Source organism: Phaenicophaeus curvirostris, chromosome 15 (assembly GCF_032191515.1).
Source record: "Phaenicophaeus curvirostris isolate KB17595 chromosome 15, BPBGC_Pcur_1.0, whole genome shotgun sequence".
Classification (NCBI taxonomy): domain Eukaryota; kingdom Metazoa; phylum Chordata; class Aves; order Cuculiformes; family Cuculidae; genus Phaenicophaeus; species Phaenicophaeus curvirostris.
The window spans coordinates 6,906,786-6,931,179 of record NC_091406.1 but is presented as its reverse complement, the minus strand read 5'-3'; the positions used below and the strand labels follow the sequence as shown (position 1 = coordinate 6,931,179).

The 24,394-nt window shown below is 41.7% G+C and overlaps 1 protein-coding gene across 2 annotated transcripts in view; it reads right to left on the bottom strand.

Moving 5' to 3' along the window:
* Nucleotides 1-24,394, bottom strand: part of GRIA1 (glutamate ionotropic receptor AMPA type subunit 1) — a 122,310-nt gene that overhangs the window by 36,450 nt on the left and 61,466 nt on the right. For both annotated transcript variants that reach the window (XM_069869205.1, XM_069869206.1), the window contains exons 5-11: nucleotides 20,220-20,273; nucleotides 8,820-8,981; nucleotides 7,504-7,671; nucleotides 3,789-3,893; nucleotides 3,548-3,658; nucleotides 2,382-2,588; nucleotides 862-1,232 (exon numbers count right to left, since the gene is read on the bottom strand). In XM_069869205.1, coding sequence (XP_069725306.1) covers nucleotides 862-1,232; nucleotides 2,382-2,588; nucleotides 3,548-3,658; nucleotides 3,789-3,893; nucleotides 7,504-7,671; nucleotides 8,820-8,981; nucleotides 20,220-20,273 — 1,178 coding nt within the window. The remainder of the gene's footprint in view (nucleotides 1-861; nucleotides 1,233-2,381; nucleotides 2,589-3,547; nucleotides 3,659-3,788; nucleotides 3,894-7,503; nucleotides 7,672-8,819; nucleotides 8,982-20,219; nucleotides 20,274-24,394) is intronic.

Sequence of the window (24,394 nt, the reverse complement as noted above, 5' to 3'; positions counted from 1 at the left end):
TCTTTTCTTTTTAAACACCTTTGTATGAACAAGGCATTGAGCACATATATGTGTATCACGGGCTCCTGCAGCAGGTAAAATCTCTGTCATAAGAGTTATGGGAATACAGCTCTCAAAAATGAATGAGGTATTCTCAGATAAGTCTCTGTCTGTGTCTCTATCACAGACTTACATGTTCTGCATTTCATGCAGTTTCCCAGCCATCTTATATTGTGCCAGCTTTTCCAAGAAAGATTATCTAAAAGTAATCACAAGAGTCATTAATTTATACAGACAATAAATGTTACCACCAAAGGTATCTTTAGGAACACTTTGAACCCTGGGTCCTACTGAACTATTATCTGAAATGAGAACCAGAAAGAAAACTTAGTACTCCTCTGACCTTTCTAAAGGCCAATAATAATTAAAGCCACTCAGCACGCTCCATAATCTCTGGCATAGACCATATAACCCCTCACTGGGCACCTACTGTATTATTTCTCCTTACATAACTGGAATTTCATAGCTTCCCTATAGTGCTTAGAATGATCTTATTTCTAACATCAGCAAAATAAGTGACAGATAAAAACCAATTGCAATTGGGTAGCTTCAGAAAATCTTGTTTGCATATCTGTAAATTCCCTCAAAAGAACTCACCAGGATAAATTCAGAACAGTATTTTTGTGATCCCAAGTTTGAGGACTCAATTTCTTGGCTGTGAGACCTGTTAACCTTTGGATCCTTTCTGAATCTGTAACTGATTTAGTGAATCACACTATAGTTCAGGAAAGAAGGTGAAAGAAGAACCTTTTCAGCTCCAAAGCACAGAGAAAGATTAAACCACAGGAAGTGGAAGGAGTTTCATTGGGGAAGGCAACCCACCTCGGAGAAATATCACATCCTTGTTGCATGAAAGCTCCTAGGGAGAACCAGAGACTGTTGAATATCCCAAACTCATTCGTTTGGTCATTGGCTGGCTGGTCTCGTCCTTCCTCAAATTCCTCAGTGTGCCACTCGTAAGGGCTGAAGCGACTCACCAAGAAGAGGACAACACTCACTCCGATGTAGGCGAAAACAATGCACATCCATATCTCATACGCCAAAGGATCCAGAAAAGAAAAAACTCCTGGTTTGGACTTCTGAGGTTTTTTTATCATGATAGAGATACCTAAGCTCATGAATGGTTTGGAAAAGTCTATAACTTCTTCTCGAACCAGAGTGATGGTTAATGGTGCCACAGCCACATCTGCCCTCTGAAATGGAGAGAGAGAAAAGAGATTTGCATCCTGGGGATAAATATATATCTACTAACTCCAGCTTATATTCCTTTAATCTCTCTTTACCCTTGCTATCTCAGCACAAATCAGACAAAACCAATCACAAGAGAAGTGTTAAAAAGGAGCAGTCCATAATGTTGGTGGATTATTTCCATTTTATCACTACTGATTACCAGTTCTGTTTTGAAATCACAGCATTTCCTTTTTGCAGCCACCTAGCTCTTCTTGTCTGATTTCTCCACTAATGTCACAGTCTGATGCAGATGATTTTTGCTAAAAGAGCTCTATCATCTATACATCAAAAGAGGCAAGAAAAGGCCAATCACCTGAAAAAGGATGCCAGGGTATTTACTTCCATCAGGAACTGCTTTTTGATTGCATAACTGATGCAGGAGAAGAGGAAAAATGTTTCAGTGACACTGATGTGCACTCTCCACTTATTTTACAACCCATCTTGAAAACGGATAGGGAAATGCATTGAAATGGCTGTTGGTATATACCATGCAGCTACCACCAGGAGACAGATCATCCCGTACTCCAACACAGTGACGCAGAGGCTCAGCACTGATGCTTCACTACACTACACTACTTCACTACACCAATTTCCCTTTTTTTTACAGAAAATTAGACCCCTCTGAAGGATGACCTAAACACCACATATTGTGAACTACCGGACTGAACCAGGTTTAGAAGCATAGGGTGCAGGTCTATACCTGAGATGATGAAAATCAGCAACTAGACAGAAAAGACTCTAGTACTACTGTTCACCAGTCATATGCTGAGTGTTGCAAATCTCACCCTTCTTCCATCCTGCCATTATCTTGCAAATATAGAGTAAAATTTGAAGATTCTACCCATGGGAAATTTTGACCTTTCAATAGCTGTTCTTCCAAAAATGGAAAGAGAAAGAATCCTAGAACTGAAAGGAAATGTTTTGACATTTCCATAGGCACAAGATGTGCTGTCTCTCCCCAAATTAAAATGTTTTACTTGGGTTGATTATTTACATTATCAGAGCTGCAGTCCTCAAGACACCTCAGGCTGACAGAAGGCAGGGCTCCTTTTTACTTTAGGGCTTGAATGTGTACCCAGAGCCGAAGACAATGGACAAGGTTGGAAACTTACCCCATAAACAAGTTCGCCCACCATGCCATTCCACGTTTTGGTGTCAGGGTCCCGGGCTCCATACTTCCCATCTCTGACAATCTCCAGTCTGTAGTGGTAGCCAACATGCTTTGCAATCTCAGCAGCGAGCTCCACACAGTAGCCTTCGTATCTCTCATTGCCTTCAAACTGGTTTGCGTTCTTCTTGAGCATCACATATGGGTCTTCCTGGCACAGAGAAGACCAATATTGAGCCATGCTCCACATTCTAGAGATGCATATCGGGGACTCAAAGTAGAGCCCAGTGTGCAGTTTCTGGTCCTCTTACAAAGCTCTAGCTTTGTGTTCCCGCACCAGAGGGCACAGTCAACACACAACAGGCCTATTTTAGAAAGTATGAAGTGTGATTTTTATTGTGGCATCTTCTATTTACTCATGCAGAATCTGTGTGCAGCCCATGCAGTGATGGACCTGAGGGGAATGGAGTAGCTGGAGGAATTTGAGCAACAAATTTTTCAGTACAGTTCTGCAAGGAATATTTAGTGCGTTTGAGCTCTGAATTTTTAAAGGCATGACTGGCTGTGTGGGCACAGGCAGAATCAAATCTGGACTAGAGAGAGCCTTAAGATGTTTAACTCAGTTTGGGTATTGTCTTTTCTGTAGACTCATAGTAAGCATTCAACAAACAAGTTAGTAAAATTTCACATTTCAGCAGGGTAAGTATATACGATGACACAACACATGATACCATACATTATGGGGTACCTATTATTCCTTCATGATTATAGTGGAGATTTGTTTTTTAAAGATATGATTCAGCCTCTCTGCACAATAAAGCTTATCCTCCCCAAAATTACAGCCCCCATCCTGTGGGCTAAATACAAAGCACAGGTATAATGTTCCTAATTTACCTATGCTGATGCCTCTACTATCTTGTCATAATCTTTTGTATTTTCAACACTTAAGCATGAGAGCTCTTAAATACCTATTTAATTACCCACAGCAATTTTCACATATCTTTATGGACCTGGCAGGAAACAGTAAGCACTGTTATTATTATTATTATTATTGTTATTGCTATTATAAAAATGATATAGTACAAAGGAGGGCACACAAGGAGAAGAGGGAGTCTGTACACCAGGGAGATGAAGGAGAGGGAGAGCTAGGATAGAAGTCATGCCACTTACTAGGATAGTTGTGACTATGTAAGTCCTGTTCTGGAGGCTTGTGGACTCATTGCCACTTTGAGTATCTATGGCTGTTGGAACCAGCTTCTCATCTTCATTCCAGTAGCCAATCTGCCGAATACAAACCCAGGATATCACATTGATATCTCTTTGAAATATTAACCAAGATACAGTAGCAGGGTCATCCAAGCAGGATCAGGCTGGTACTTGACAGAGGACCTCAGGTCACCCTCTGCTTTACCTTTCTGATTCCATCGTGTTTCATCTCAATCACGTGGAGGGTGTAGTTGGTCCTCCGCCCCTTCTCATTGAACTGAACGTTGCCAGACAATCCTTCAAAATGGACCTTAAAGACATAAACATTCAATAAGGAGACAAAATTGGCCAGCATCCCACATGGTGGTGATTTGGCAGCAGTAAGAGGTGAGGGAAGGAAGGATGGAGGGTACAGTCACGCTTCTCAGATGCGTGCAGAAGGGACAGGACATTTATCTGACACTGGGCTTTAGCTTGGGTCCATTCTCTCCTGTGAGCCTGGCCACATGTATGCTTTTATCTATATTTACTCTTACTTTTATAAACATTTTTTCTTAAAATTTAGTGGTCTATTACCGAGCTCAGCAATGCGTAAGAAATAGATCATATGTGTAAACCCATCATCTCTTGGGATGTGTCAGTGAGCTAAATCAGCTCTGAACTCCTTGGCTTTTGTGTTTGTTCATGTTTTCTAAATCCGACCTGGAGTCAGATTTCAGTAAAGGATTTGTCAGTCCAAATCAGGAACTGTATTTGGGGAAAATATGAAACTACAGCTGCAGCCTCCAGCTGCCGCTTTTCAGTAGAGAGGAGTCTATCAGTTAACAAGGAAATTTAATTACGTCTGCACCAGTCTAATAAAAACCTGACAGTTTAGTATTGTAAATGAGATTTTCATAGGAAACTTTGAATCTTAAATCTCTGCCAATAACAGTGCCAAGCTGCAGAGTGCTGCTCAGGCATCACATCCCACATCTTGAACTTCTTCTCTCAGCGTGGCCATTTTACTTGTTGCAAAAGTGCCCAGTCTGACATGGAAAAGTGCCTCTAACTAGAGTCACATATGGTGTGTGGGAGCTGGGCAGTGAGGGCCAGGAATATGGGAAAAGGAGTGCAAGTCTGGCTCGTGGTAGAGGTCATGTGGGCACATGGTCACTCATGCCATCAGATTGGAAATTTTGTTTTCAGACTTCCCACTAGCTTTGAAAAAATCTGTAGTCTCTGCAACTGAAGTCTTCCCACATACAAAACAGGAAGACGTATTAGCTGCCTTTTTAAGTACTCTGAGATCCTCAGAATAAAGACCCATGATGAAGAAATTAGGGTGTATCATTACGGAGAAAACCTGTTGTTAATCTGCTTAAAGCGTGTCTGTTTTCCAGCTATTATCACAAAGGTTTGTCATGAAAATGAACACCTGCCCATATTTTCTGAAGCTCATTCAAGTCAAGAGGTGTTCCTGGTGACATTTGGAGAAACGTGCTTTTTCATTCTCACAAGACACAACACAGCCGTGCAAGATAGATGCACGAGGAAAGCACCATTGTCTTAAGCACTCCCGTGCCTGCTGTTTTCACAGCCTGTTTGGTTTCTTTTCATGTCCTGAATAACTCTTAGGTCACAGGTGCTCACACTTAGTATCTTTACATGAACTAAAAGCAGGTGTACAGCATGAGTTTCTTCCATCCGAATAAAATCTTAGTTCTGCAACATCCATGTGGCACTTAAACAGCAAAATGGATCTCCCTCATCCACGCTGGAGGCTGCAGCATGACTTTTCCATCATTTACCATGCTCTGAGACCCCCTGTATCACCACAAAACATAGCAAAGACTGATTTCAACAGTGCTAAGCACCAGTAAAGTCAACTGCAAACATAGAACATTCAAATACATTTGTGTAGAAGACATTGGCATGTGGCACTTTGCTGGAAGAGCTGGAGGAAAGGGATGCAGCTTTCTGGTTTACAGAGTTAGTCAGCAAGCAGGGAATAGCTACCTGGGTATTATATGTGGTAACCAAATAATGCTAACAAAAAAAGTCTGTCAAAAATTATCATAATCTTTTTAAAGTACAACTGAAACCTCAGTGCATTGGTTTAAAGAAATATTTTGAGAGTATTCTCCTGGGGAAAAAAAAAGTAATTCTCTTTAATAAAAGTGTACACTTTCCTGAAATGTGTTAGATTTGTGGTTTTGAAAAATTGCAGAACGTTTCAAATTGCTTTTCATCTTTGCTCCTGCCATCCATGACTCCTTCCTACACTGAACAGAAATAAGGCAATTCGGGATCTTATTCCAGATATTTGAGTGGAAATAAGTAGAGAAGCTTTTTGCTTTTAAACAGCTTGTAAATTTTTAGGCATTAGTAAATGAGAGGTGAAGAGAAAGCACACTGTGAATAGCTGTAAGAATTGCCCTAATTGTGAGTCTTTATAGAAAGGATAACTCAAACCTTCAATCTAATCGTAAGTTCTTCTATTTCCATCTGCCTCTTTCTTGCTACAATACTAAATGCTGGATAATTATTAAATTCATAATAAAAATTTCCCCAGGAGACTTCTTCCTCTGCATGTTTCACAGACTTTTATTTTGACCATTATAACTGAACTGGTTAAACCTTTTGAAAATTATAATTTTTCAATGGTAAAGAAATAAATGTTCTTTACCCAAAATCACTGTATTTGTAAATCAAGACTTCTGTAATTGTTTTAATGCAGAGAGGAGGAAATTTTAGAGGAGATTTTCCAACATACAAATAAAATCATATTTACTAGTTGTCTAGTTTTGATACCGTACTCTCATAAATTCAATAAAGGAAAACGTTTGAGAACCCATTGCTCATCAAAAACCTTCCAAGTATTTCATGTTTATTAGATAACCGATCTCCCTAATGCACCAGAGAGGCTGATTTCATTATAAGGGTTTGGAGAAACTACAGCAGTGACTTGCTCAAGATCACACAGAAAGTCAATGACAACCTTGGGAACAAACTGTATACAGGAAATAAAATAAAATCAGATACAGATTTGGTTTTAAAGGAATTGTTGTGTACCAGTAAGCCAAGAACAAACCAAAATACTTGGAGAAATTTACATATGGTGCAAATAAAACAAATTTTTTGTTCTTGCCTCCTTCACAGTTAAGGAAGAAGATGGGATAAAGGATAAGCTATATTTGGATAGCATTGACCTAACAGTACTTAGAAGGAATCCATCTATTTTTATCTGAAAAAAGAAAAGTGTTAGAAATGAATGTCAGTCTTGAAATTTAATGAAATTTTTAAATATTCTACCTTTCTAAGTTTTTGATAAGAGTGTATTATTTTTCTCTCACTTTGTAAGTTTCATGCAGTATTTTTGCATACTTAATGATCTGAATTTTTATGCAGAACGAAAAAGCAAGATTATCAGATTTAAGGAATAAACTATCTAAATGGCTGTCATTAAGATTTTTACCAATCCTCACAGTATGGAACATTCTGTAATCTGGGCTGTGAGAACATTTTGATGACAGCAAACACATAAGGCAAAACTCACATGGTTTCAAGCTTCATTAGCAGTCTGGAATTTAAGCTGAGTTCACAGAGTCAAAGGATCTATAAACAATATGGTGTGAGCAGGTCTCTCTCTTGGGGACGGGGAGATAAAAATAGGGACCCGTGATTTTATGGTATAATATTTTTGCTTTTACATCCCAGAACTTCAACAGAAATTAGAGAAGACAAGGACACCTCAGACAGTGCCAGGAAAAGCAGTTTGTTGGATGCATCCCTGAATTCTTCAGGAGACCTGGCTCTAATCTGGAAGGATCAGTTCCTCATTCCAAATGATTTGCTTGTGCTGCTAATCATCCCTCTTTCCCCACCAGTAGGCTATGTTCAGGTGTCCTTGCAGTACACACATTTTTGGGGTTTCAAACCTGCTGTAGTGCTCTCTGGATGTCGATGCCTTGTCCCCAGGGCACAGCTGGGTTGGCAAGGCAATCCCCAGCATTGCCACGACGGGAGATGTCGATCCGCTGCCTCCGGAGGTTCTGAAACGCCTCAGCCATCACCCGGACCCCGTCGTATGTTAGGGCTGATGTGTACTAGAAAGAGAAAAGGAGTTGTACATTGCCAATTAGGGTGAGCTGAGCTCGGGTGTGCTTCACTGGTTTGCCTAATGGCAACTTTTTGGATTATTTGTCCTGTTCTCATCTGCCCATTCATGAACTTCAACAGCTTCTTGCTCCCTGTAATCATTACTGTCCTGTTGACTTGTGAAAGCTGGTGCCTTTCACAGCTGGTGCCTCCTTGTGAAAGCTGGTGCCTCCCATCCTCCCAGAGGATGGGAGAATGAAGAAGTAGCTCCTAATGCAGACTCAGATTGCACTCCCTGAAGAGGGCTCAGCTTTAAGATCTTCACCTGTCATCCAAGTCTTCGTGTTTAATTATAATAATTTATAATGATATAATCCTGAACTTTTAAGGATTATAATTTACATTGTAAATATGAGGTGTATGAATTCAAGCAACAAGTGACTCTTTATGGTCACAGATGGAGACCAGAAAACTCTACTTCATCATGCAAAAATTCTGCAAAAGATGACTTTATTCCAGCAGAAACTCATAAAGAAGACAGTATAAAACTCTTGGCATGAATGGTAGCCATTGGAGTTAATTCCTTTCCCTATGATCACTTTCCAATTTATTTGTTTGTAACTTTCTTAAACAAATTATCCTTAAGTTGACATTTCTATTGCTGAGTGTTTGCCACAAGTGTATTTGTTTTCAAATGTCAGAAAAACCCCAGTCTCCACCCACTCCTCAACAGCTTCAGGTTCTTTTGTGTTAGGAATTACAATACATTTCCCCTCTATCGTACATTATGATTTAAAATCCCCAGAAAGGACTCTATTATCACTGGACAGCTAGTAAACAAGTCAAAGGGTAAGGAGTTGATGAGGCTTTTTCTTTTTTATATACTGAACATTATGAGATGTCTGATCCTTAGCTTTGAGAGGGGTAAAAACTGGAAGGCCAAGTGAATACACCAACTTGTGTGCTTCTTAGCAGGCAGCAACTCCTGCCTTGTAAAATTTAGACAATGTTGAGGCACCTAGAACAGACAATGTTCATAATTCTATTAAGTGACAAGTTTTCAGAGAAAGAGTAAAGAGCTCTCTGTCACCACAAAGCATAACTTGAACTCAGCCAGATGGACCCTAAATTAAATGATTTTTTTTATACCACTTGCCTTTGGCCTCTTCCAGTCCACACGAGGATGCTCCCTGGCATCATTATTCCTCCACTGCTGCATGATCCTGGCAGGAACAGCATCCGTGTAATTCACCAGCTGGAAACCGGTTACATTGGCTCCGCTCTCCTTGAATTTGGTCAGGTCAATATCCATGAATCCCTAGTACAGGAGAGAAAGAGAAGCTCATCAGAGGAACACATCTCTGGTAGCAAGAATCCTGCCTATCTAGGAATATGTCAGCCAGCTTAGGAAAAATCTGTTCTCTGTGTGAGGTGAGGCCCAATTCAAGAAAGGCACCACTTCCCTGACCATGGGATAAACTTGCTTTTCTCACAAGCTCTGAATTGTTGCCATCCAAGGAGATGAACAGTCGTATTAACAACAACTCATTTGCAAGAAAGCTAGCAGAATAATGGAAAAGTATATCCTGAATAACATTTGGACTAAACTAATCGAATTCTCAAAATATATTGGAAAAAAATATTCACCCAGCTGTAACTTTCATGGATTCAGTCACTGATCGATAGGCCACTTCTTTTCAAATTACAGCTGAAGGGAAAAACAAATCCTAAAGAATGAACTTCAAACAGATCAGGAGGTAAGTGGTTAGTCAGTTTGTCAAAGAAATCTATCTAAAAGAATAATCAGTTTACAGGATTTGCCAGTTTGTGAGGAAAAAAGGTACTTTTTTGGACTTCAGATTACTAATGAAATACATTTCATTCATTTCTCCTCTACTTCTTGCCTACTGCATATGATGAACAGAAGTATGCTAATACGTGTGTATCATATGCTGTTGTGGAATTAGTCACTCCCATTGAGACAGGTGCAAAAAACCTTTAGAGACGCACTGTAAGCAATGGGGAAGTGGTCATATTCGGTCTCCCAATTTTGAACCTATCTCTTCAGCAGTACTGTTATGTAAAACTGACTCCTTGCACAAAGCAGGTGCTTGAACAGAGCCCCTGCCCTCCTGCTTGGGTTGCTGTGTGGGGGACAGGCTGAAGTCTAGTGTTTTTCTTTTTTAAATACAAGCACAAGAGATTAAAGTCAATTATTTTCCCTAGTACCATTAACAACCATAATGCATAAAGGAAAAGAAATGAGAGGATTATGCATAATGCAATCACTTGAGTAACAGAAGAGCTAGTTCAGGCTCTTCTTTCCCTCTGCCTTCCACCTTAAATTGCTCACGCACATTCTCTACAGGCCCCTTCTAAACTTACCACTGGGTTTCTCTTCCTTGTTTGCTCTCAAACATATGACGATGGTGCAAGTTAAAAAAGTCAAGCCACCTTATGCCCAGGAGACACCAGTCAGGTTCCCAAAATGGTGCTCCCTGTGCATAGGCTGAGGAAGCCAATTGGCTTATTAACTTCCAAGGTCAGGATCAAACCATTTGATGTAAATCTGTTTGGGGAATAGATAGCTTGCAAGAAAAAGACTAAATTGCCCTCTTACATCAGCATCAGACCAAGGGAGTCATAAGTGACTCAAAAATGTCTTTAAAGACTTTCACACTTTTTTTTAGAGCTTTTTGTAAGCAATTTGGCATTCACTGAAGGCTGAGGATTGGATAAAGGTGTACAGAAGCTCTAAATAGATGATTTGTTTTGTTTCAAAGTGCAGTAATTTAGTTTAAAAAAAAAGTTATACTTTCTGTGTATGTATTCCTCAGAATGCTGGTTAATCCTACATCAATCTTGTTTGTAATTGCTAGCGTAGGGGTTTCAGAAAACTGGAGCTGTGATTAATGAATAAGAAATGCAGCAGGATAATTGTCTTTGACATCTTAATGCATTTCAGGCCAAGTGTTTTTTGACATGCAGAGCTCCTAAGGTTCAGTAAGAGGGACCTCACAGGTTGCCAACTGGTTATTCATGTCTAGGACTAAATTACAGTGACATTTTGCTCCTGGGAGGTACTCAGGGGAAAAAGATCTGTCAAAAGAAACTACCACACAGCAACTTGAAGTTTGTGCCACCAGCTCCTCCTTGGAAGGCCTACAAAGGCATTAAGAAAACTCCAAGTTCACAATAGACTATGAGTAAGATGTCTGGTGTATTTAGCCCCCTCAACCAGCAGATTAAAATAGGAAAAGTCAAAAAAGAAGATTATGACGCCAGTGATGAGACAGTAGCAGTTGAAAATACTGTCTTTTGTGTCCTTCTCCAAATCAAAACATTCTGAAACTGAAGCAAGTATTCAACAACATTCATTAGGATTAATCTTACATAAAATTTTAAATAAAACAAACAGGTGAAAAGACTTATTTCTTCCAAAGAATGCACTATTTTTTCCCCACTGATTTTTAACACAATTCAGGTTCTTTAAAAAGCATGAAGACATTTGAAAATTTTCCAGTTGTTTATGGTAGGTGGTACCAGAGAGGATGTCATTAACCTTGAATGTGTGTTTGTATTTTAGCTATTATCAACCACTGAAACAACTCATTTCACCTGTTATCCTTCCTACACATGCCCCAGTTCAAGGTCAATGTAGGTATTGTCCTAATTGCAGAGAAATTTTAATCACTGCACCACAGAAATCTGCTCAGAGCAGGTCTTGGTGACACACCAGCCAATGAATCAGGAATACCAGAGGTCAGATATTTTAGAGAATAATTCCCAGAGGAGGTAAATTCTTACTGGCTAACATACAATCAAGAAAATATCATGTATTATGGGAACTGTCTCTTGAAAATGCTTTTATTGATAAAGTGGCATCAGGAATTAAACTTGCTTATCTGTCCATCTGGAATATCAGTCAGTGCTTGTAGGAAACAGGAGAATTACAATATTTGCAAAGAAAGAAGCCATCAATCATTTGTCATGTTGCACTAACTATAGCCACATGTTGCAAAGAAAGGAAATCCTTTATTTAGTTTTCAGTTGGCTGTATTTGGAAAACAGAAGATAAATTCTTAAAAACTTACTAAGGAAAGACTGTAGCCCACTGCTGAGGGACAGCAGACATATTTTTGCAGCAACATGTTTAGTATTAAACAGTCTGGGAAAGAATCAGCACAGAATTTCTTCCCATTGCCTTCCAGCCAGGCACAGCAAGAAGTGAACAGCACAGGAACTCTGTGGGACCTCTGTTGTCCCATGGAGTGGTTGAACAGTTTTGAAACCTTCAGAAGTTTGCTAGCGAATACTGGAAGAAGCTCCACACTTCTGCCACATCTGGAGCACAGTGCCTGGAATTTACTGGTATGTGATGTTCTTCAGGCTCTTTAGACCTGAACCCTTCAGATTTATCTGTTGGACACACATATATCTGGCTTCACCTCCCAACACAGCACTGTCAGTGTCCCTGGAAAAAAATAAAATACAGGAACTGACGCCCCAGCCCAGGTGCTGTGTCAGCACCCTTCGGAAAGCAGGCATAGCACGACCCAGAGGGAATATTGAACTTCCCAGGGGCCCCGACAGCATCAGTGTCCAGGACGTAGCTACTCCAGGGGAGACAGGACTTCTGCAGGTGTGGTACTCTCTGGGAATCATCAAAACCAGGCTGGACAGGACACGGCATCAGCCAGCCCACCCCCTGTCCTACCACCGGATTAGGTGTCCCTCTGATTTAAATTCCCTTCACAGAATCACCTCAACAAACCAGAGAATATGACCTTCTGTATGCTTGGAAAATGCCTGGCTTTCTCTGAATGCCATCGAATTAGCAAGCTGACCACAAAAATCTGGTCCCATTTGTGCTGATGGGCTGAGACAGCCTCCCTCCTCCATGCCTGCTCTGACTCAGAGTAGGAGCAACAGCCAGACTCAGTTCAAGGGGGGAAAACTTGCTCTTTAACCCATACTACGAACTGTTCTATCTGTAATAATAAACCTCACAAAGAGATTACATGCAGATGTTCTGCTGCTAGTAAATAATACTGGCAGCTGTTACAGACCTTAGTGCCTTCAAACAGAAAACAGAATAGTATCGGGAAGGGGTTTTATTCTGCATTGTGTTTTCCTTACTGCATCTGTTCTTTATGCTCTTCTTAAACTGAAAACATTTTTCAGCCAAAGGTTGTTTTACTGTCCCATTTGCTGCCTTGGTTGCTGGGAGAGGTGTCAGTAAGTCAAACATTTATATTCCTCTCCACTGTTTGTGGGCTCAATCATGAAAGGAAATGCATAATGTAGGAAGACTGATGACTTGAAATGGGCCTCATGAATCTATCTTGATTAACTGGTCCAAGAAGGATTTGCCTTGTAAAGAAAGTCTCCAGGAATGAGCCAGCTCCTTATTTATACCCTTAACTCCATAAGGAGGCAAGACATTGAGTGGGCAGTGCAGACAGCTGTCAGACAGCATAGGGAAAGCCTCTTTCTTTTGTTCGTGACCCTCCTCAAATCTGCTAGCAATGCTTGGTTCCCTGCATGTCTCCTTTCACCCTTGTATTTTACTGCCTCACCCTCCTAAACTTCTGTCCTTTCTCCCCACACTGATTACCCTGGGTAGCATTGCTCCTTCTGGGACATTATCTCAGCCCATGGGAACACCATAGACAACAGAAGCCTCTTCTCCATACCCACACATCAACAGACAGCTCACCACTATCCCATGCCTTCAAATTTTCTCCGTATTTCACTAAATTGGCATTAATTGCTGTCACTTTCCTTGCAGAGTGCCTCCTGCAGTATAATCATGCCTTTGAAGTTGTGGTAACAGGCAGTGAAGTCTGAGCTCTGGGCAAGCTGCTGCTGATCATCTCATAAACCTCCTCCCAGACCAGCCACAGCACAGCTTAAAATCTCCATGCCTTCACTCTATCTTGTTTTTTTCTTGAGAGAAAGGACATTAGAGATTCTCCTTGAAGACTGACACATTTCTGAGAAACACTGTTGTTTTCTGAGCCCTCCAGATCTCCTCCTGAGAATGGCAAAACTCATTTCTGAATGAGGAGATGGAAAAGACTCCTTTGTCTTGTATTGCCTGGAAAAGGCTTGTTGGCTGAACCTAATACAGTCCCTCACCCCAAGAACGAGTGTTAGTGTTTTTTAGTCTCTTTCTGTCTAGGATGAAGAAGTTGGAGTCTTTTTTTTCTTTTTTTTTTTTTCCTGAGTCTCACACTGAAATATTCCTTTTTAAGTGAAAGCATGGAAGTGATTCACTCTGAGCTTGGGTGGGTTTCTGTGGCACCATCGGGGAAACATCCCAGCCCTCTTCTTTCAATGCTATCCGTGTACGGCTTACAATGCTAGACTGCTTCCTCCTAGCAGATTTTATGATTGTAAGAAACTTTGCAAAGCAAAACAATTGTTCCTAAGTGTCTGCAGGTCAGCTGAGTGACTGCAAAGTGGCTCCTGTCATTTCAAGGTATGCCAGTGTCTTTCTACAAGGAACAAGAAGTCGAGTGTTTCCAGACGGAGCATCCCTAATATACTAAATTATCTTCAAGCTTGACTTCTCCAGTGAAGCATCATCCTTTATTCCCATCACTTTGTATTAATAAGGAGGGTATGTCAAAAAAGAGTCCATCTGCTCAAGCCTCATTCCAGCACGCCTTCCAATAGGAGAGGCCGCCTTCTTTTCTGCAGAATTATTAATATGTCAAATCTCATTGTGGCAGCAAAACATGCAAGTCTTCACTGCAACACAGAAATAAATTAAGAAGAAAGGGAAAAGAAAGACGGGAAGAGAGGGATCTTTCAGATAGGGGCCCAGTCCTGCAGTTTGATGAGTCTGTTTTGTCCTGGTCTATTGATGCAAAGCAAACTAAGTCAAGTAAGGATCCAGATTCCAAGGGCATCAGGCTGGAGCTGGCCATTAACATTTTTTTGGTATAGCTCTTCAGGCATAAGATGTTCTTTGTTATATTACTTGCATCAGCCCTATTCTACTGCTGCCGTACATTCTGGATACAAACAATCTTACACATCTTATTAGAAAAGTCAGTCCAGCCAGAAGGACAGATGCTCAAGGTAGATGTTTGTGATTCAGAGAAGAAACTGATATAAAGGTTTGGGAAACATGCTGTGTAGTAACAGATGCCAGGACTTCAATCAAGTATTTGGTTAGGGGATCGTAGTTTCCGAGGACCAAAACATGTAATGGAATATTTGGTCTAGCAAATAGAAACATAAATCTGATGGAGGAAGCTGAAGCTACGCAAGTTTCAACTAGAAAAAAAGCACCAATGAAGTCACTGTGAGGAAGATACTACGATTTACACATAACCCCTTGCTGGGGTGATGGGTTGAGCTGGGGTGATGGATTAGGAGACTGCAAATGGCTAAGGAAACCTCTTAGTTTAACATCCTTTTCCTGAGATTTAAGCAAACACATTTTTCCTTACAATGGCTGTAATATAACCTGTCAGCTACTCACCTGATGCTCAGTGATATTTTTTAAGCCCCAGTAAGTCACTCATGCTTTTGAGCCCTCATTAGCTACCGGAAAAATCCTTCCAAGGTTGCAGCTCACATTCTCCTGTGTGGGCAATTTTTGTATTAAACTCAGATGATTTTCTTTTACAGGAGATGCTGTAATTCTAGCAAAAATTATTTCAGGGCACTGCTGCATCTTTTACTATCAGTAATTCAGATGAGATAATGTTGTAAGGGCTTCTTGTGCCTGAAAATCTTTGAATCAAAACAGGAAAGGTGTTTGGAAGTGAAATGCAGACCTCAGAAATTTCACTGATATACTGTATGGTCTTCCTCTGATTAGAAAGCCAGGTTTTCTTGTGAGCCTCCCTGAATCAACCTTTCAGAAAGAGGAAAGGTCTAACTGATGTAATTTTAGAAACTTAAACATAAATTAGCATGTCTCTTTCCAACGTAAGAATATTATTTTTGCAAGACCAAGTACCTTGAGATCTTACCAGGAAAAGAAGGTGATGTTGCACACATCCTTTCTGAAACTCCCAAATAACAGAGTTTCCAGTCAGCTAATGATGCAAACCTGAGTGTTGCTGACCTTTTTCATACCTTCAGTCAGCAATACCTCTGGGGGGGGCAGGAGATGTTATTAAGAACTGAGGGTGATTATAATACACGTGGCAGGTTTCAAGCTGATAGGGGACTGAGATCTGCAACAATTTAGGTCCAGAAAAGGAGAATCAGGGGCTTGGTGCATGCAGCGGAGCCATTGACACGCAGCCAGTGACACATACCACATTTGTGTTGTGACAGGTACAGTTTCCTGCACAAACCACTTAGTGGTCAAAGATACAGTGCTGGTAACCTCCAAAGCCACCACAAGAGCTTGCAAAGTGAAACTCTCTCCATGGTCTAAATCAGCACTGACACATGCCGATACAAATAGCACAGGCAAAAATGCTTGCCTCTGCTTATCAACTCTGGTTTTATCTTTACTCTTCCCCGCTACCCCTAGCATCAGCAAGCTCATACACTTATCTATTCAACTTCAAACAAGAGCATTTGCTAAAAGAGCAACCTGGACTAATGCACCCGGAAAGAAAAAAAGGCTAAAACACTCTATGTGGCAGCTGTCTTTCATACTTTTCTTCTAAAGACAGTTCACACAATTGTCACTTATTTTAAGACAAAGATTTTCCTTTGCCCAAGAGAGCTGATGTACTCCCACTACTGACACAGTAGTCAGCCTACATCCCTGGTATAGGACAAACGGATACATGAAGGCAAGGTTATGGGGAAAAAGTTCATAACATCAAAAGAAAGGAATCCCAGAAGTTTCTAAGCTTGCTCCTCTGATAGTATTGACTGACTTTTTTTTTTCACTTTGTGGTTGCTAGACTGATGCTCTCAAAGGCTGAGAACAAAGCTTAGAAAAATAAGACTTGCAAAAACAAACACTCCTTAAAGTTGCCAAACCTCTTTGAGTCCCAAAAAGAAAAACAGAGACACAGAGAGGGCAGGAGTTAGGGAGGAAGATGATTGCAAGCTCTAGTGCTGCTGCCTCTGAAAAGTATGCAGGCTGGCAGCTGATAAAAGCTAATTGAAGTAACTCTAATGGGTACCAGTTGAGGACCACGTTTTCATGAGTTTGCAAAAGCCACAGACAGCGTCAAATTTGCCTCAAAAAGAGGCAAGGATGCTCATGTGAACCCTTCCCCTGGCAGTGATGCTGGAGACAGACCTTTGCGGGACTGCAGGGCTGAGCAAACAAGACACGTTGTGTCTTTAAAAGGCATAGCAGATTCAGAGTAGGATGTTTACCCATGGCCTAAGGTGCGGAACGGTTTCATTTCGTTTGTGAACACAGAAATATTATTGTCTCACCTTGGCAATAGCAATTTCACTGAAAAAGAAAGCTGTTCCTGCCAGGAAACACTAGCTTTCATTTGCTGCTGCTTGTCAAGTTCTGCTTGGTGCTTTACTACAGCTCACCTGACAGCAACCGCTGGGCAAACAAGCCGTGATTAATGCAAGCCAGTTCCTCTTTGTTCATGAATTGTCTGTGACCAGACAGGGAATTCCTTTTTTTGTTTAAAAAAGGATGGGTTTTGCAGGCCTTATTCACCCTGCGCATTGCCTTGCAAACTCACCTGATTTGCACTCCTGATATAAAACCCCAGTTTAGAGCTCTAACTGGGCAGTTGTATGCTGCTGCTTGTTTCTTGGCCAGGAATGGCTCTGAACAAGCATACAACAAAAAAAATAAGAACTTCAGCAGGGTTTTCCACAAATATTTACCAACATTTGTTTCAAATATGTCATTTCCATAATTGTTTCCTGATGGGGAAGGGCCCAAGAAGGCTAAGCAGTGCTGCAAAAGGCAGGTATTGAAAATTCATCCCCTTGCTGCAACTTGATGGTTACAAACCAGCTGAGGGCTCACTTGACTTGTGCAAGGCAGAGCCCATGCCAGCCAGGTCTGGGAATCTTATCTTCGCATAGAATGAGAAACCTAAAATGAGGACTCCATCAGTCAGCACAGAGGAACAAAATAACCAGTTTGGAAATGTTCACACACTTGCAGTTTTTAGTTCTTAATTTATTCTCTTATGACCCAGTACTCCAGAATGAGCCACTTCCACAAAATCAGGCTGTTTTCTAGGCATGCGGGTACGGACTTAAGGGTACGTGTCTGTGTGTGGGCAATGCACACCCTGTCATCTTAGGACTTGTCTACAGGAGAAAATGAGGGGTGTTTAAGGTCTATCTACTATGTGTATGAATCAGTGTGCATAAATTACAGCACGTTACACCCTCTGACGACTCTAATCCAGCAATGAGATGTCCTCAGAAGGGGGTAAAACCTACAGTGATCTCTTGGATCACAGCATCCACATCATGGTTTAACCCTGCCAGACACTGACTTTGCACATTCTGCTAATCCCTCATTACCTCCCCAGCCACGCCTGCACAGGGAGACTAGCCCTCATTCCTCACTGCCATTTGGTCTCAGGAACATAGGATCGTCACGGCATTTTTGCTGTTCTCCTTGCAGAACTGAGCAGTGAGTAGCACTCATGAGAATGCAGCACATCACAGAAGCTGATCTAGTACCTGAACCAGCCCATGCGCATGGCAGAACCACAAAGCTTGTTCTGCCCTGGAAAGGGCTTTCTTAGCCTTCAGGAGTGTCAGTCCTTTCTTGGTTTTAAGGAGCAAGAATGACTAAAGGAAAGAGCTTGAATCCCTTTCACTCTTCTTCTTCTCCCCTCATATCAAAGCTGCTTGAAAAACACAACCATTAACAGTGGATTCTGGTGGTCTTGTCAGAACTTGTGTGTCCCAGGGAGCCAGAGCACCCTCCCGCGAACTCCATCAAGGAGTCAGACTCTCCCTGCAGAGAGGCTGGGGAAATTAAAAGCCTTTTGCTCCAAGTTAATTATTTATAACCCACGTTGGCTGAATATGCAGCCTCTTCCAGCCACTCTACCCTCTCAGCACTTGTGCAAAGGCTAAGAAAACAAATTAAACATGGAAAAAGTATGCTTGCTCAGGCTGAAGGTCAGAGAGAACGCTATCGCAAGACCGAGGGAAAGTCCTTCATAACTCCAGCACCTGGATATTAGACCACCTCATGCCCATGACATATTTACCCTTACAAAACCATACAGGGAGAAGCGATAGCATTCTTATTTAGCCTTCTGTGTGGTTGTACATTAGAGAGCACAGGCGCACACACACTCTCCAGCTACTCCAGATGGTTTCCCAGCTTAACTTTAATGAAAGAACTTTCATAAAGATCTGAGGACCAAGACCTGGGTTACAACAAATACAAATTTTTTAAAAATTAGCAAGTGAAGTTATTGTCTGTTCTACAGTTTGCAAGTCCCCCCTTGCACAATGTAACATTTTTAACTGGTAATTACATGGTAGGCACTCAGTGCAGAAGTGCAGGGTCACTATCAGGGCACTGCAGGGTAATTATGTGGCCATTTTTGTCTTGTAAATTACAGAGTTATCTTGGGACTGAGAGAAGGAGAACAGCAGCAACCGCTTGATTAATTGGTAGTTTACAGTCTAATTACCCCAGGCCTGATGTGCTGCCTCACAGAGGAAGCTGCTGGAGGGAAGAAGGGCTCCAGACCTCACAAAGACACAAACGGGTCCTGCGGGAGCAGCCTCAACCCCAGACTGCCAACACCAGCCTGTCCTCTGCTATTCATCCTCCGGGATGGATGGAGGAGAGGGTAGGAGCTCTGCTGTGGCAAACCTCCAGCTGCCCTATGGATTGAGGCTATCCCTCTCTCTTACTTCTTCCCAAACCTCCCTAAGCAGAGATATTCTTCAGTCTCCTAGGGGAGGACAGCACATTGCTCCAGAAAGATGGACCTGCCGCTGCCTAGCACAGTTCTGTCCTCAAGTAGTGCCCCCCTGCTTTAAAGGGAGAGCCCTTTCTTTAAAGGCATCTTTAAATCCAATCCATTCCTGAGAGCTGTAACAGTTAGGTTTGATTTAGTACCAAGTTGCAGAAGTACATACTTTATTTTTACTGGAAGGTCAGGGTGCATCATCACTAACAAATCTGCCCTTAGTGGGACTCTCAGGATGGCTGTGAACCACTTCACTCGGGGGACACACACTGAAGCGGGGATAAAACTAGAAAATGCAAGTTGTAATTAGAAAATGTAAGTCGTTAGCAGTAGCCAACAGTTTCTTGGTGGCCTGGGTGAAACAAGCTGGAAATGCAATACCAGGACCCCTGGTGCACATGGAATGCAAAAAAAAAAAATATCATTACAATAATAGGCATTAATTGACAGTTTGCTTAACTGGCTTTGAAAAGATTAAATCTGGATGCAAAAAAAAAAAAATAATAATTCCAGCAACCTTGGAGATAATCTTGCTGGCTCAAGACAGAAAACACCACAAGGAGAACACCACAAAGGACTTTGGTATTTTTTCTACCCAAAAGGTGGATTAGGAAAAAGACTTCCAGCTCAGTAAATGTAAGCAGAGTGCTTTACAAACTATGAAATACTTAAAAAAAATGCCAAGGAAGGCAACTCACCAAATTTGCCAGAATGTAGTGGTACCCATTCCCATTCTTTTCAAGCTTGATGATCTGCAAGATGAAAACCAAGGATATTTAGCAGAGACCAACTGAGGAGTTAGAGTTTCATTTATCTACCCTCCTTTCTTTTTTTTTCCCTGATGAGAACTGCTTGGTTGGAGACAGGAATGTAGCAAAAGAAAAGCTGACAGTCTAGTTAGAGGAAGGACAGAGCTTTCACACATGATGTTTAAGCAGCAAGTCTGAAATTAGACAGGACAAGATCCATCTGCAGATTCCACAGGAAGAGAGAATAAACTACCTAGATCGACCTGTTTCCTATGGGCTCAGGGATAAAAACACAGAGATTTTTCTTAAAAAAGAAAGAAAAAAAGGTTAAGCAGGATTTCTGTTTCAGACATTAAAGGAACAAAGCAGGCAGCTGAGTTCCATTTGTTCTGTAAATGCAGCTGAAACACTAAGCAAGACTAGAGAGCTATTCTGCACATCCTGCCATCTAGAGTCCCTGCTGCAGACACCTACCTGGGCAAGGTGTCAGGACGTTTAGACGATAGGGCAATTTTTCTCTTTGGTGCATTGAGATGGCTTCAAGTCTCATCTCCAGAACAAAGCTGTCTGGGCAAGACACTCAACAGAGGATTCCCCGTACGTGTTCACTGAGGTTATTTATACCTTCATATTCATGGTGTCTCAATATAAGCTCTTTTCCATTTATTCCTTTCTCACTGATGCCTGCAGAGTTAGGTTTCTGTTCTCTTTTAACAACACAATTGCTTACGGATCTGTAATGTCTGAAAGTTTCTATGTTAACTGGAAAAGTTTCCCTTGTCTAGGTAGAAAGGCCCCATCTGTTCCGGGGTTGCCTGTGATTATGGAGACAGGGTCACTGGTCAGATGGTCCCTAGCTATCTTTTTATTCCTTGATACAGAAAGAATACAGATACAAATCACATTATTATTGCTGACTCTGAATTTCCATAAAAATCCCTCTCCACTGATTTCGAGCAGCACTGTTAAATTCTTACCAAGTCACTAAAGCCAGGTACCATCTGCACTTGAACCTATCCACATACAGAAAGAAATCAGTGGAAAAAAAAGCTCAAGCCAGCACGCCCTCAGAGCCTGTAAAAACACAAGAATTGCCAGTTTCTGAGAGAACTGTGCTGTTTCCATAAGGTTTCTTTGCTGGCAACACTACCTCTTATTTCCTTTGTTGTATGAATTGATTCTGAATTACTGTCTGCATTGCCAACACTCAGGCAAAATCTGCATGAACAGTAGCGAGACCAGAGACATCCTCACAGCCAGAATGATAATAAAATGACTGTTGTGCTGGATCCAACCAGAGATCCATCTACCCAGGGCTTGTTTCTGACACTAGGCTGGTAGCAGGTGTTTGAGAAGCATCAGACAAGGGCACGCACAGACTGATCCTACCCATGGGACAGCACGGCCAGATTATTGTAAGCAGCCATTTAGGGATTTCCAAATGGATTATAAATGAGCTGACACTTGCTCTGTGCAATTGCTTCATGTGTCTTTGCCTGTCTCTGAACAAGTGCTCTTGTATGCACATTAAAACTCATCTGGTTCCCAGCATTAATATGGGGGCGGCAATTAACTCCGATGCAGGCTCCATTTAGTAGCAGTTTCTTACACAACTAATGTCAGCTCCACCAGCATCACTGACTGTCTTTCTCCCCCCAGGATCCCTCAGTATGGCTTCTGCTGAGCAGTCTGAAGCCCTCAGATAAAAAGCTCTGTATACCCAAGACTATAAAGATACATACTCTTATTATGGGTAGTTTCCCGTTTACCTTCCATATTCAGATCTGAGAAGCAAAACTAGACCCAGTTTATCCCCTTCCATTCATCAACCAAGACTGACCTTGGCAGTAAGTCCTAGAACTTGTGGAAGGAAGGACCATCTCCAGGGCACCTGAGTGCCTAAGAATTACAGTCCAATTCCCCATTTCACCAGTGTCAACAATAGCAGGTGTTGGCTCCTTCTGCCCACACTCTCCCCTTGTTATTTTATTAGATGTCAGGGTCAATGAACTGGAGAGGGCTGCCATCCAGCTTTCTCTGAGCTGTTAATCTTGCAGCCCATCCACCTAAATTATGAGGCTTACTTCCTGTGTTTTACACAGTTATTTGTGATCTTAATTTATTTTAGAATGCTTCCTCAGTTCTAATGTATCTGGATGGCAGTAGCAAGCTGAGGTTATAATAGCATTTATCACTTAGCCTGAACGCGGTGAGAGGCTGTGCTGGGCTGCATGCTGATAGCTCACTTGGGCCACCTAGGTTTCATTACCCTCTTCTTAATGGGCCAGTTTGACATCTATTAGAGAGAAGCCCTCTCAGAGTGAAACAGTGGCAAAGGAGAAATTCCAGTTATTCATTTTAATGAGAGACAAGGAAGAAACAATACCGGGCTTTGATGGAATACAACCCACTGCTTACTTATCCCATTAAGGCTACACAGCGCGGCCCCAAGGATACGCTGCCCTGAACCAAGGCCTGGCTCACAAACAACAGTTACCTCAGCAAAGATATATCATGCCTTTGATACATGACAGAGAAATCGCTGAGAAAGAAATCAGGTCATTTTCCCACATATCATTAACACATTGAGCACTGGTTCCTCTATAGCTATGATTCCAGAACAAGTGGACTGGAGTCAGCAGTGGCTATTTGTGTTACGTGGAAATGAAAAGTGTGTGCAAGCACCACTGTGAACATGTGAGGGACTGATGCTAAACAGCCGTCTCCAGCTCCTCTGTCCACTGGGGAGCACAAGCACGCAGCCACAGAAAGACAGAGAAAATGAGAAATGAATTAAAATGTCCCTGAGAGGCTGAGTCAGCTCTTTGAAAACCTCAGACACTCAGAGACACGACAAACAGAGCAGTGGCATCCACACAAAGGTTACTGGTGTGGTGAGCTGAGAGACCAGCCACCACCACGAGTTTAAATCCTAACTGAATTTCATACGATAATGAGCCAAACACTATCTCTGACCCCCCTCCTGTCATCCGCATGATATGAAAGGCCCAGCATCCCCAGCTTATGCTGAGATAACTACCTCTGCTTTCAAAAATCCCAGTGGAATCAGAACGAGAAGTCAAATAAGGATAAAAATGTACTACACAGCTCTGAAAAGTTATCTACAGTCCCATCCCTAACGGGAGTGTTACCTCCTAGGCACAGATGTCTGTTAGAGTTGCTCTGTCTTTAATGGATGTTTTTTATAGCATTGCAAAACAAATACAGTCACAAGATCTGGGTGGTTTTTTTTAGTGTTCTTGCAAATAGTTTTAATTATATTTATGTTTAACTCTTGCTGCAGTTATGTGAAGAAGTTTGAAATAAAGACTTATTTTCCTGTTTATATTAGGAAAACCAGGTAACGCTTGACTAGAGAACTCAACTTTCTGTTCGAAAAAACAGGCTTAAGAAACAACATCATTAACCCTAGGTATCTGATTACCCTATAGAAAAACTTGCAGAAAAGGCAAATTCACTATCCAAGTCTAGGCAAAATTTTTGTTTAACTGCAGCTGCTCTGTGGACAGAGAGAAGACATTACCTTCCAGAATGACCTGGTCTCTCCTTTATAAGCATGACCTAAGCACGGCTAGAGGTTAAAACTTGCTACCTGCTTTGTTACTATACCCCATGCAGTAGCACCCAGAGCCATCCCACAAGGATGGATTGTGCTTGTTGCTGAGCCGTGCAGCTGGTGAAATGGCAATCCTTGCCCCAGACAGTGAGCAACTGAAGTGTGAGACAGGAGGTGACAGGTAGCTTCAACAAAGAGACGTGTGAAGCATGAGGTAAGAGTGAGATGGTTATGAGAAGTATGAGACTGGGAGTCACAGTGCGCTGGCTGCACGACACTGCAGGGTCCTTTCTAAACCACACAGGACAGGAATCCCAGCCTTGGGGAAAAACCTTGGCTGTAGATGAGGTGGAAAGATATTAAGGCTGGAATTGAAGAGGGCACATAAGCATAGACTGAGACCTGGTGATGGGTCTCCTGCCCACTGAATTCCATGTCCAGGACTTAGGCAAAGCATTAAACGAGGCGCAGATGAAAGAAGATGGGGAAAATTTGGATCTGCACTACCGGGTCACTTCTCCACACAGGGCACATTACCTCACTGCTG